The 14,121-nt window shown below is 39.1% G+C and overlaps 1 protein-coding gene across 1 annotated transcript in view; it reads left to right on the top strand.

Annotated features, from left to right (window-relative positions):
- The window catches only part of LOC133090653 (centrosomal protein of 78 kDa-like), a 45,823-nt gene extending 32,798 nt beyond the window's left edge, over positions 1-13,025 (top strand). The window contains 1 exon segment of the mRNA XM_061189032.1: positions 12,840-13,025. Within this exon segment, the coding sequence (XP_061045015.1) occupies positions 12,840-13,025 (186 nt within the window).
- The last annotated feature ends 1,096 nt before the right edge of the window (positions 13,026-14,121 follow it).

The following is a 14,121-nucleotide window of genomic DNA, read 5'->3' as shown; positions in this document are numbered from 1 at the left end:
AATGGCCAACAAGGTTCAAATTTTAGTATCCACAAATGACTATCTTTAGACAGGTGTTTCTACCTCGAATATTTTATAAATATCATTTTTATAATAGCTCCTTTATAGTGTTAATTTCTACACTTAAATATTTTATTTAAATGTAATTTATTTTGGAGTGGAGCGTGAGATACAGATGCTACTGGTGTCATTGCAAATGTGTCTCTTCTCACTTGTAATGCCAATCATTTAATGACAGTTTTTCTCAGGATCCCAAGGTAAACTGGAGCTCATTGGGAAAAGGGAACTGGAGGTATATGTGGCAGGATTTAAATAGACCTTATTTTTTTCCAGCTTTATTAAGATATAGTATGACATGTGTGACATTGTGTAAGTTGAAAGTTGTAGTGATTTTATGTACATGTGGCAAAATAAGTGAACCTTTCTTTATGAAAAAGATGCTTCATTTGACATACATGAAACTTTCATATATTGATGTTTGTCTATCTGTTCCATTTTTCTGACTTGAAGCTTTGAAACCAGTATCATTCTTCCTAAGTTAGTATTACTCTATATTTAATCTTTGTGTCATGTGCTTCCTAATTAGTCTTACTTTTTAAGATAATTCCTGTATACTCTTCAATATAATTATGTGTTTTATAATATTAAGTTATGGAGCTACAAGCAAATAGAATATATATGTATGTGTGTAAATTAGCTTTCATTCTTAAACAAAAGTTAACATTGTGTATAACTGTTCTATACTTAATCTATATTTTTAATTAAAACAATACATATGTGAGAGTAAATTCTTCATAAACTTATTTTTCTTCCTTCATTATGTGGAGGGCATAGTGGTTTTTATTAGTTCCCTTATTGTCTTGAAAACCTTGCCATGAATTTGATTACGGGTAAGGATCTCCATAAAATAGGAGAAAACATTTGCAAATGATATATCTGACAAGATTTAATATACAGAATACACCACTTAGGTCAAGGTGAAAGGTAGGAATTAGGAAGAGAGAGGAAAAATGTTCTCATTTTCTCCCTTAATTCATTATTGCCCATGAATGAGTGTTCAATTTTTGCATTTATGCTTTACAGAGATATTGTGGTATAATTTTACTTTCTTAAATATCCTTGTTAAGCCTAGGTATCAAGATTGGTTCCTTCATTTCATAATGTGTGCAAATGTCAACTCATACTGTAGTATACCTGAAACTAATATAATATTGCAAATCAACTGTATTTCAAGAAACAAAGATTATGTTTGCTGAAGAAGTTGGAGATTATTTCCTCTTTTTTATATCCTAATGTGTGTAAGATTGCTATATAATTTTTTCTCAATTCTTGGAATAACTCATGAAGGAAGCCATCTGGGCTCTAAAAAATTCAATATTTTATATAGATATCAGAGGATTCAAATTATTTATTTCTTCTTTTGCAATTTGGGTAATTTGTGTTCTTTGAAATATTTATCCATGTTTTCTAAATTGTCAAGTTTATTGTCAGAGGTTTTTTGTTTTTTTGTTTTTTCTCAATATCCTTTGTCTTTTTGATGACTATAGGTTTTACAGTAATGTTCATTTTTGGTGTTGTTTTTATTTGCTATTTGGGTTTGTTCTCTGTCTTTTTTCATCATTATTATTGGGTTTTATCCAGAAAGGAAAGAGGAGACATTACAATTGACAGCACAGAAATACAAAGGATCATGAGCTTTTAATGAACAATTATATGCCAATAAAATGTACAATCTAGAAGAAACAGACAATTTGCTATAAATGCACAATCTCCAAAGATTGAACAAGGAAGAAATAGAGACTATGACCAAATCAATTACCAGTAATGAAAATGAATGAGTAACAAAAATACTCTCAACAAGGAAAGCCCAAGAACAGATGGCTTCACAGGTGAATTTCACCAAACGTTTAAACAAGAGTTAACACCTATCCCTTTCAAACTATTCCAAAAATTGCAGAAAAGGAGCACTTCTGAACCCATTTTACAAGGCCAGCACCACTCTGATACCAAAAACAAAGATACCACACACACAAAAAAGAAAATTATGGGCCAAAATCACTGATAGACATAGATGCACAAAGCCTCAACAAACTATTGCTAAACCTAATTCAACAATACATTAAAAGGAGCAAATACTATGAACAAGTAGGATTTATCCAAGGGATGTAAGGTTGGTTCAATATCCACATATCAATCAATGTGATACATCACATTAACAAATTGAAGAATAAAAATCTTATGATCATATAAATAGATGCAAAAAAATTGTGAAAAAATTCAACATCCATTTATAATAAAAACTTTTAGCAAATGGCCATAGATGGACATACCTCAACATAATAAAGGTCATTTGACAAGCACATAGCTAACATCATACTCAATGGTGAAATGTGAGAGCATTTTCTCTAAGTTAAGGAATAAGACAAGGATGTTCACTCTCACTTATTCAACATCACATTGCAAGTCCTAGCCATAGCAATTAGGTAGTAAAAAGAAATAAAAGGAATCCAAATTGTTAAAGAAGAAGTAAAACAGTGTCTGTTTGCAGATAACATGATACTGTATATAGAAAATCATAAAGACACCACCAAAAGGAGAAGATAGGCCAAAGTGGCAGAGTGGAAAGACCCTGAGATCACTTCCTCTCATGGGCACACCAAAATTCCAACAATTTATAGAACAACCATCAATGAAAAAGACCAAAACCTACTGGAAAAGATCTTCTTCAACTAAAGATATAAAGAAAGAATCACAACAAGACGGGTAGGAGGGGTGGAATGGTGGTACAGTCAAATCCCAGAACTCCAGGTGGGTAACCGACAGATGAATAATTACAATTGCAGAAGTCCTCTGCAAGAAGTGAGGGGTCTCAGCCCCACTTTGGGCGCCCCAGCCTGGGAGTCCTGTGCCAGGAAGTTGAGCCTTCAGAACGTTTGGCTATACAGGCCAGTGGGGCTTAATTTCATGAGTCCCAGAGTGCTGAGAAAAATAGAGACTCCACACCTAAGGTATGCACACAAAATCTGACACCCTCCTGGACTCAGCCATAAGTAGTAATTTGAAAGAAGTCTGCGTCAGACCTACCTGCTGTTCTTGGAGAGTTTCTGGAGAGGCAGGAGGTAACTGCAGCTCACCCTGGGGACACAGACACCGGTGGAAGCCAATTTTTGGAGCTCCTTCTACCACATGGACACTTATTGGCATGTGCCATTTTAGAATCCTGGTGTAGCTTATTAGCCTCAAGACTAAACCCTGCCCCTGCCCAACAGCCTATAGGCACCAGAACTGGGATGCCTCAAGCCAAGCAACTAACTAGGGGGGACACAGCTCCACCCACCAGCAGAAAGGCTGCCTTAAAACCCCTGGAGCACACAGCCACCCCTGGACATTGCCCTCCCCCCTCCCCCCCAGCAGGACCAGGACCAGGCTCCACAAACCAGTGCACAGAAACTAGAACAAGGACCCCTAGGGCCCTGTAGTTAGAGACTCTGCACTAGTGTGCAGGCGCCAGCCCCAGAACCCCTGGCCCTGACCACCAGCAAGCCTGCTCTAGACTCAGGACCAGGCTCATTCCCCAGCTGGTAGACACCAGCTGCAAGACAACCACAGTCCTGCATCCTGCAATACAAGCCACCCACCAGTAGTCCAGCACCTGCCCTGGACTGACTGTGCCCTGGCCCCACCCACAATCAAGCCAACACAAGCTTTAAGAGAGCCTGGATCATATAGTCGTGTCAGGAATTGTCCCGACCCACCAGCACTCCAACACCAGCTCTGGGGCCTCTGGACCCTGAAGCCAGACCCCAGGACTTGGCTCTGCCTGCCAGCGAACTGACACAAGCACCAAGACCTGGCTTCACTCATTGTTGGATAAGCACCAGCCCCTGGATCTCCTGAACCCCTAATGTGACTGCCAGTGAGCCAGCACTAGCCCCAGGATCCCTGGGGTTCTGCAGCCAAGTGCCTCATGACCCAGCCCTAACATTCAGGGGCCAGTGGCCTTTGTGTAAGGCAGAGAGTGGCAACTAACTAACCAGACCACCCACAGTAGCCAGCCTAGCACAACAGAAGGGCCCACACAGCCAACATAAGGGGCACCTCTAGAGCATATAGCTTTGGTAACCCAGTAGGACTGTACTTCCGGGATGCAAAGTACATCTACAAAAAGCCACTTCTCAAAGTTCAGGAAACATAACCAATAACCATAACCAATCTATCAGATACATAGAAATAAAAACAGAAAATTAAGCAAAATGAAATAACAGAGGATCTTTTAGCAAATGAAGGAACAAATAAAATTCCAGAAGAAGAACTGAGTTGAGATAGGCAATCTACCCAGGAAAGATTTAAGGGTAATGACTGTAAAGATGATCAAAGAACTCGGGAGAAGAATGAACGCACAGAGTAAGAAGCTTGTTTTTAATTAAGTGTTGGAAAATCTAAAGAACAAAACAGAGAAGAAATAAAACAGACATCCACGTCCAGAAAGCTGAGAGTGTCCTAAAGAGGATCAACCCAAAGAGGAACACATCAAGACACATTGTAATTAAAATGGTAATAATTAAAGACAAATAGAGAATATTAAAAGCAGCAAGGGGAAGCAAGCCGTTACTTACAACGGAACTCCCATAAGACTATCAGCTGACTTTTCAGCAGAAACTATGCAGGCCAGGGGAGAATGGAACCACATATATAATATATTATATTTATATATAAAATATATAAATTTATTGAGGTGAAATTCACAAAGTAATATTAACCATTTTAAAGTGAATGACAGTTCATTGGTATTTAGTACATTCACAGTGTTGTGCAACTAACATCTCTATCTACTTCCAAAACATTTCTATCACTCCAGTGTAAAACCACTTACTCATTGAACAGTTTTTCCCATCTTTCCTACCCCCAACACCTGGAAACTGCTGATCTGAATTCAGTCTCTATGACTATGTCTATTCTTGATATAGTAATAACATCATCAAAATGTGATATTTGTATCTGGCTTTGTTCTCATGGCATATTGTCTTAAACGGTCATCCACATTGCAGCATGTATCAGTACCTCATTCATTTTTATGACTGAATAATATTCCATTGAATGTATATATCACAATTTTCTTATCCATTCATCTGCCTATGGGCATTTGAGCTGTTTCCATCTTTTGGCTATTGTGCACAGTGTCTTTATGTACGTGCATGTAAATGCATGTATATGTGATTATTTGTTTTCAATTATTTCGGGCATATACCTAGGAGTATATGCTATAAAGGTCAGTGGGGCTTAATATACCTAGGAATGGAATTGCTGGATCATATGGTAATTTTATGTTTAATTATTTGAAGAAGAAAGAAACTGTTCCCATTTTTTTGATACTCAATTATTTTGTGTAGATCCAAATTTCTATCTAACATTTTTCACCTAAAGGACTTCCTTTAACATTTTTTATAGTAATGGTCTGCTTCAGTGTATTCTCTCAGCTTTTGTTTGTCTGAAATTCTCCTTATTTTTGTCTTTTTTAAATTGAAGCATACTTGCTTTACAATATTGGGTTAGATTTAGGTGTCCAGCAAATTGATTAGGATATATATATATTTCAAATCTTTCCCATTAAAATTTATTACAAGATATTGAATATAGTTCCCTGTGCTATATAGTAATTCCTATGTAAATCCTAAAAAGCTATGCCATACAAATGGAGAACAAAAAAAGACAGGTAGCAATAGTTATATCAGACAAATTAGACTTTAAAACAAAGAGTATTTCAAGAGAAAAAAAGAATATTACATAATTCATCAAAGTAGAAGATTACAAAATTGTAATATATACACAGCCAAAATATAGGAGCACCTAAATACATAAAGGAAATATTAATGGACATCAAGGTAAAGTGAGAGTAACACAAAAATAGTAGGAGACTTTAACACCCCCCTTACACCAATGGACAGATCATCCAGACAACAAGTCAATAAAGAAACACTGGCCTTAAATGACACATTAGACCAGATAGACTTAAAAGTTTTATTTACAACTTTCTATCCGAAAGCAGCAGAATACACATTCTTTTCAAGTGCACATGGAACATTCTCCAGGATAGCCCACATGCTAAGCCACAAAACAAGCCTCAGTAAATTTAAGAAAATTGAAATAGTATTAAGTGTCTTTTCTGAACACAAAGCTATTATACTAGAAAACAATTACTAAAAATAAACCACCAAAAACCTTCAACAAACAAAAAAAATCTGAGGGGAATAAAGACAAAAACACAATGATCTAAAATCTGTGAAATGCAGCAAAAGCAGTTCTAAGAGGGAAGTTTATAGCAGTACAAGCTTAACTCAGGAAACAAGAAAAGTCTCAGATAAACAACCTACTCTTACACCTAAAGGAACTAAAAAAAGAAGAACAAACAAAACCCAAATTTAGTAGAAGAAAATAAATCATAAACATCAGCAAGAAATAAATGGAATAGAGACTAAAGTACAATAGAAAGACTGATGAAAGTAAGAACTAGTTCTTTGAAAAGATAAACAAAATTGATAAACCTTTAGCAAGACTCATCAGGAAAAAAGAGAAAGAGCCCAAATCAACTAAATCAGAAATGAAAAAGGAGAAGTTACAAACAAAACCACAGGTATACAAAGAATTATGTGATTACTACAGATAATTATATGCCAATGCAATGGACAACCTAGAAGAAATGGACAAAATCTTAGAAATGTACGATCTCTCACCTAAACAAGAAGAAATAGAAAGTATGAACAGACCAATTACCTATAGTGAAATTGAATCAGTAATTTAAAAAATCCCAACAAACAAAAGTACAGAACCAGATTGTTTCTTAGGTGAATTCTACCAAACATTTAGAGAATTAACACCTATTCTTCTCAAATTATTCCAAAAAATTGCAGAGAAAGGAATGCTTCCAAACACATTTGAGAACATCACCTGATAACAAAAACAAAGATATCACACAGACACAAAATTACAGGCCAATATCACTGACAAATATAGATGCAAAAATCCTCAACAAAATATTAGCAAACCGAATCCAACAATACATTTAAAAGGTCATACACCATGATCAAGTGAGATTTATCCCAGGGATGCAAGAATTTTTCAATATCAGCAAATCAATCAATGTGATACACACACACACACACACACACACACACAGCAATCTTATTCAGTCATAAAAAAGAAGGAAATCCTGCCATTTGCAGCAACATAGGCAAAACTTGAGGTCAATATGCTAAGTGAAATAAGCCAGACAGAGAAAGGCAAATACTTCATGGTATTACTTATTAGTGAAATCTCAAAAAAAAAAAAAAAAAAAGAAATTAAAAGATCAAACTCATAGAAACAGAGAGTAGAATGGTGGTTGCCAGGGGCTCAGAAGTGGGGAAAATGGGGATAAAGGGTACAAACTTTCAGTTATAAGATGAATAACGTATGAGGATCTTATGTATAACATGGTGACTATGGTTATAATACTGTATTGTACAGTTGAAATTTGCTAAGAGAATAAAACTTGAGTTCTTACACACACAAAAAGGTAACAATATGAGGTGATGGATGTGTTAATTAACTTGATTGTAGGCATCATTTCATAATGTATATGTACCTCAAATTGTCACAGGTACACTTTTCATATATTATAATTTTATTTGTCAATTATACCTCAGTAAAGCTGAAAGAAAATTACTTTTTTAACATAAAATGTATGTTTCTCACTGTTGGACAAAGCAGTTACAGATATGGAAAGGAGGCATGACCATTTCCAAAGCTGGCACTCTCTAGAAACTCTTTTCAATCTAAATTTTAAAAAATATCACAGAATTTGGAAACATTTTGGATAAACAGGAATGCATGTAAGATAAATCAGAATCTTGATAGTGACATCTTTTTATATATGTTGATTCTTGCTTAGGATTATTCTAGGACCGTATCCCAGGTATCTAATAGATTTTGCTTTGCTTTGGAGTTTTCAAAGAAAATACCTTTTAAAAATTCTTTCCTACAAAAAGGAACAGTGATTTTTAAAATATATGCATGGAACAAGAGGAGTTTTCTGTCAAAAGCAGGCATAGTCCTTGGTAACAACTGAATTGTCTGGTGTTTCCACTTGAAGCCTCTTAGCCACATTTCTGTTTCTGTAGGGCAAGAGCAAATCCCAGAAAAGTAAGTTTTCTTCCTTTATAGAAATTTCTTTATTTGGCAGAAAATGATAACTCATCAAACCTGCAGAAGGCAACTTTTCAACTCTCAGTCAATATAATCTACATTAAGCATCCATCAAATGAAGGATTTGAAGTCATAACTTAAAAAAAAATCCTGCTAGGCAACTAGTTATTGATTCTCTGTTCAGCCTGATGGATGAAGGTGCAAACACAAGTGATTGGAGAAAACACAAACCTGGCTGCCTGCCTGCCTGCATCAGGCTGTGTCAGGCAGGACTTCTGGCTAGAAAGCACCATCATTGGTTTTTACCAAAAACATAGTTCCTTCTTCTTGATTAATCAGAATTTGATCCTAGCAGGAGGTCTGCTTTCCATCTCCTTTCTTTGGGATTTTTGGAGAAACCCAGAGGACAATTTACAATAAAACATAATTACTTTTAGCCTATTTGCGTATATGCTTGGGATTATTTGAAGGATGAAGTTTGTGATTTATACCAAGAAAAAATTTGGCATGTTAATAGTATGAAGGAGCTTGTAGAAAGAGCTTAATTTATGTTAGAGATTAAATCCATTTCAGGGCCTTTAGAAGCATTGATTCATATTAAAATAAAAAATGTGCTAATTACAGTTAACAAAAAAGATCATACACCATGATCAAGTGAGATTTATCCCAGGGATGCAAGAAATTTTCAATATCCACAAATCAATCAATGCAATACACCATGTTAACAAATTGAAGAATAAAAAACATACGATCATCTCAATAGATGCAGATATTTTTTGACAAAATTCAATCCATTTATGATAAGGACTGTCCAGAAAAAGGGTATTAAGGGAACATACCTCAACATAATAAAAATCGTATACGATAAGCCAGTGGTGAGCCATACTCAATGGTGAAAAGGTGAAAATATTTCCTCTATGACCAGGAACAAGACAAGGATGCCCACTCTTGTCATTTTTATTCCACATAGTATTGGAAGCTCTAGCCACAGCAATCTGACTAGAAAAAGTGAAAAAAGAAATCCAAATTGGACCATTACTATTTGCTGTTGACAAGATACTATGCATAGAAAATCCTAAAGATGGTACCAAAAAAACCAAAAAGACACATAGAGCTCATCAATGAATTTGGTAAAGGTGCAGGATACAAAATTAATATACAGAAATATGTTGCATTGCTATACACTAACAATGAACTATCAGAAACAGAAATTAAGAAAGCGATCCCATTTTCAAGTCACTTGAAAACCAATGAAATACCTATGCATAAACTTACCTAAGTAGATAAAAACCTGTACTCTGAAAAATATAAGAAAGGATGAAAGAAATTAAACATGACGCAAAGGGTGGAAAGATATACGATGTTCAAGAAACCAAGATGGAGAAGGGGTAGGAGAATGTGGAGTTCATCTCGCTCCACAAACGCATCAAGAATACATCTACAGATGGAACAATTCTCACAGAACACCAGCTGAACACTAGCAGAAGACCTTGGACACCAGAAAGGACAAGAAAGATCCCTGCATAACTGGGTAGGATGAAAGAAAGAAGGGAAAAGCAAGAGGAGAGGAAGCAGGACAGAATCTGTGCCCTTGGGGGGCAGCTGAAGCAGAGGAGAGGTTCCCACATCCAAGAAAGCCCCCTCACCAATGGGGAAATCAGTTGGGACAGAAGGGGAACATCTGAAGCTGTTGGAGGAGGGTGAAATGGCTGCTCTGTGGCAGACAGGACAGAGTGAGACCTACACAGATGTTCCATGCCACAGCCCTGCACCCCAGACTGGGATGTGTGTCAGTACACACAGGGGCTGAGAGCTGGAATGTGGGGATTGGAAAGCAAATCCATGGACCACTGATGGCTGTGAGTAGACAGCCTGAGGGGATGAGAGGGAGGAAGTCCAAAACCAGGAATGCTTGTGGAGGAAACCCAGACAGCCATAGAAGCAAGGTGCCACTGTTGAGTGATGCTCAGGAGATGTAGCCACCATTGCAGCCTCTATCTCCCCACACGCCAGCCCCTGCCCCACCAGGTGCTAGGAAAAGCCCCCACCAGGGATGGCCTTCTCACACCTGCCACTAGGCACTAGAAAAAGACCCCACCAGGGCTGGCCTTCTTGTGCTGGCTGCCAGGCGCTAGGAAAGTCTCTGACTAGGGCTGAATCCCTCACACTGGTGGCTGCCAGCTTTCCTGCACACCAGTTGCCACCAGGGCCCCCATGACCCAGGAAGTTGTGCCACCTCTGTGCCCTGTCCTCAGCAGGGCAGGCCTGAGTGCTCTGGGGCAGCCTCAGGAGCAGACTGCTGTGGGTTGCCCACACACAGAGCTGGGGCTAAAACCACAGCTGAGCCCCAGGAGCGGGGCAACTAAGAAAGAGGAACAAAACTTTTTCTGTGAAGCTGCACAAACCGCAGATTAAATCCTTGCTATCAGCTTGGTAAACCCTACATCTATGGAGTATCTGAATGGACAATGAGTGTTCCCACTACTGAAACCAGTCTAGCTCCAGCAACTGTGGACTTTGGGGACGAGTACACATGGGAGTTGCGCCAAGTCAGAGTCTGAGCTGCCTGGACAGTGCCCACAAAAGGATGAGAGACCTATATAGAGGTTTTGGAGGGCCCCCTGGGGAGGCAGAGGTTGGCTGTGACTCACAGTGGGGGCAAGAAAACTGACAGCTGAGACCCCAGGAAAATATAATTATTAATATTTTTTATGTTTTCTTTTGTTCTATTGTTTTTTCATTATTATTTGTTTTCATTTTTATTTACTTTAAAAAATTTAATGTATTTTTAATTTTCTAATATTTCTATTTTTAGGATACTTTTCTGTTGTTCTGTGTTTTTTCCTGTTTTTTTCTTTCCTTTGTTCCATTTTGCTTTTATCTTTTTTCCTCTGTTCTATTTGTTCTTATCTTTTTTTTACATTTTTAAAATCGTTTTTGTATGTTTGTTTTGTTTTCTTTGCTTCTTCCCTCAATCTTCATTCTGCTTTTGTTTTGTTTTTTATTTTTCTTTTTGTTAGTTTTGTTTTTAATTGTTTGATTTTGTTTTGGGATTCTTTTGTTTGTCTGGTTGTTCTCTTGTTTTTGTTTCTTATTTTGTATGTGTGTGGTTCTTCGTTTTTTTTCTTTTCTGTTTGTTTTTACTTGTTTGTTTTTGCTTTTACCACTTATCTGGGGTTTTGTTTGTCTGTTCATTTGTGTGTTTTAAATTGTTACTGTTGGGGCTTCCCTGGTGACGCAGTGGTTGAGAATCTGCCTGCCAATGTAGGGGACACAGGTTCGAGCCCTGGTCTGGGAAGATCCCACATGCCGTGGAGCAGCTAGGCCCGTGCGCCACAACTACTGAGCCTGGACGTCTGGAGCCTGTGCTCTGCAACAAGAGAGGCCGCAACAGTGAGAGGCTCGTGCACCGCGATGAAGAGTGGCCCCCGTTTGCCACAACTAGAGAAAGCCCTCGCACAGAAACGGAGACCCAACACAGCCAAAAAAAAAAAAAAAAAAAGTTCTTTATTAAAAAAAAAATACTAGCAAACTGAATCTAACAACACATTTGAAGGATCATACACTATGATAAAGTGAGATTTATCCCAGTGATGCAAGGATTCTTCAATATATGCAAAACAATCAATGTGATACACCATATTAACAAATTGAAGAATAAAAACCATATGATCATCTCAATAGATGCAGAAAAAGCTTTTGACAAAATTCCACACCTATTTATGATAAAAACTCTCCAGAAAGTGGGAACAGAGGGAACCTACCTCAACATAATAAAGGCATATATGACAAACCCACAGCCAACATCGTTCTCAATGGTGAAAAACAGAAAGCATTTCCTCTAAGATCAGGAACAAGACAAGGGTACCCACTCTTGCCACTATTATTCAACATGGTCTTGGAAGTTCTAGCCATGGCAATCAGAGAGGAAAAGAAATAAAAGGAATCCAATTTGGAAAAGAAGAAGTAAAACTGTCACTGTTTGCAGATGACATGATACTATGCATAGAAAATCCTGGGGGCGACCTTCAGGATGGTGGAGGAGTAAGACGGGGAGATCACCTTCCTCCCCACAAATACATCAGAAATACATCTACATGTGGAACAACTTCTACAGAACACCTACTGAACCTCAGAAGACCTCAGACTTCCAAAAAGGCAAGGAAATCCCCATGAACTGGGGTAGGGCAAAAGAAAAAATAAAAAAAGAGACAAAGGAATCAGGACCGGACCTGCACCTCTGGGAGGGAGCTGTGGAGGATGAAAAATTTCCACCCACTAGGAAGCCCCCTCACTGTTGGGGATGGGAGTGGGGGGAGCTTTGGAACCTCAGAGGAGAGCACAGCAAAAGGGGTGCAGAGGGCAATGTGGAGAGATTCCCGCACAGAAGTTAGGTGTCGACCAGCACTCACCAGCCTGAGATGCTTGTGTGCTCACCTGTAGGGGCAGGTGGGGGCTGGGAGCTGAGGCTCGGGCTTCAGAGGTCAGATCCCAGGGAGAGGACTGGGGTTGGCTGTGTGAAGACAGCCTGAAGGGGGCTAGTGCACCATAGCCAGCTGGGAGGGAGTCAGGGGAAAAGTCTGGACCTGCCAGAGATGCAAGAGAGCATTGTTTCTGGGTGCATGAGGAGAGGGGCTTTCTGCTCTGTGTGCCCACAGATGGCAGAGAGCCATAAGCTAGCTTCAGAGGTGGGCGCGAGCTCTGGCTATCATCTCGGACGCCAGAGGTGGGCATGGACCGCTACCACTACTGACGCTGCCACCAAGGACCCTGTGTGCAAGTGCAGGTCACTACCTACACCCTCCCGGAAGCCTGTGCAGCATGCCGCTGCCAGGGTCCCTTGATCCAGGGCCAACTTCGGGAGAACACATGGCACACCTCAGGCTGTTGCAACATCAGGCCAACCTCTGCCACTACAGACACTCCCTGCATCCCAGTTGTGACTGCCGTATCTCTCCCTCTCCCTGGCCAGAGTGAGCAAGAGAGCCCTAATCAGCCACTGCTTTAACACCCTCTTTTCTGGGCGGGGAACAGACGTCTGAGGGTGACCTACATACAGAGGTGGGGCCAAAACTGAAGCTGAACCCCAGGAGCTGTGCAAACAAAGACGAGAAAGGGAAATCTCTCTGTGCAGCCTCAGGAGCAGCAGATTAAATCCCAGCAATTGGCTTGGTAAACAGTGCATCTGTGCAATACCTGAATATACAATGAGCGTTCCCAAAATTGAGGTGGTGGACTTTGGGGGCAATTGTGGACTTGGGTTTTGGTTTTGGTTTTATGTTTATCTTAGCTTAGTTTTAGTGTTTGTCTTCGTTTGTGGGTTTGTTTATTGCTTTTGTTGCTCCCTTCCTTTTTTTTTTCTCTTTTTGTGAGTGTGTGGGTATGTTTCTTTGTGTGATTTTGTCTGTTTAGTTTTGCTTTTAGCATTTGACTTTGGGTTCAGTCTAGTTTTTTTTTCTTTGTGTGTGTATGAATGTGTGTATGTTGCATTGTGTGATTTTGTCTGTTTAGTCTTGCTTTTAACATTTGTCTTGGGGTTCTGTCTGTTCGTTTTTTTTTTCTTTTTGTGAGTGTGTGTGTATATTTTTCTTTGTGTGATATTGTCTGTTTAGCTTTGCTTTTACCAGTTGCTTTTGGGTTCTGCCTTTTTTTTTCTTTCTTTTCTTCCATGCCAAGCAGCTGGCAGGGGGTTGGTGCTCTGGCCAGATGTCAGGTCTGAGCCTCCGAGGTCGGAGAGCTGAGTCCAGGATGTTGGACCATCAGAGAAATCCCAGCCCCCTGGAATATTAATTGGCAAGAGCTCTCCCAGAGATCTCTGTCTCAACACTAAGACCCAGCTCCACCCAACAGCCAGCAAGCTCCAGTGCTGGATGCCCCATGCCAAACAACTAGCAAGACAGGAACACAACTCCACCCATTAGCAGACAGGCTGCCTAAACA

This window comes from Eubalaena glacialis, chromosome 4, assembly GCF_028564815.1.
Source record: "Eubalaena glacialis isolate mEubGla1 chromosome 4, mEubGla1.1.hap2.+ XY, whole genome shotgun sequence".
Lineage (NCBI taxonomy): Eukaryota > Metazoa > Chordata > Mammalia > Artiodactyla > Balaenidae > Eubalaena > Eubalaena glacialis.
Note: the sequence above shows the minus strand (reverse complement) of the source record. Positions and strands in the feature narration are given on the sequence as shown.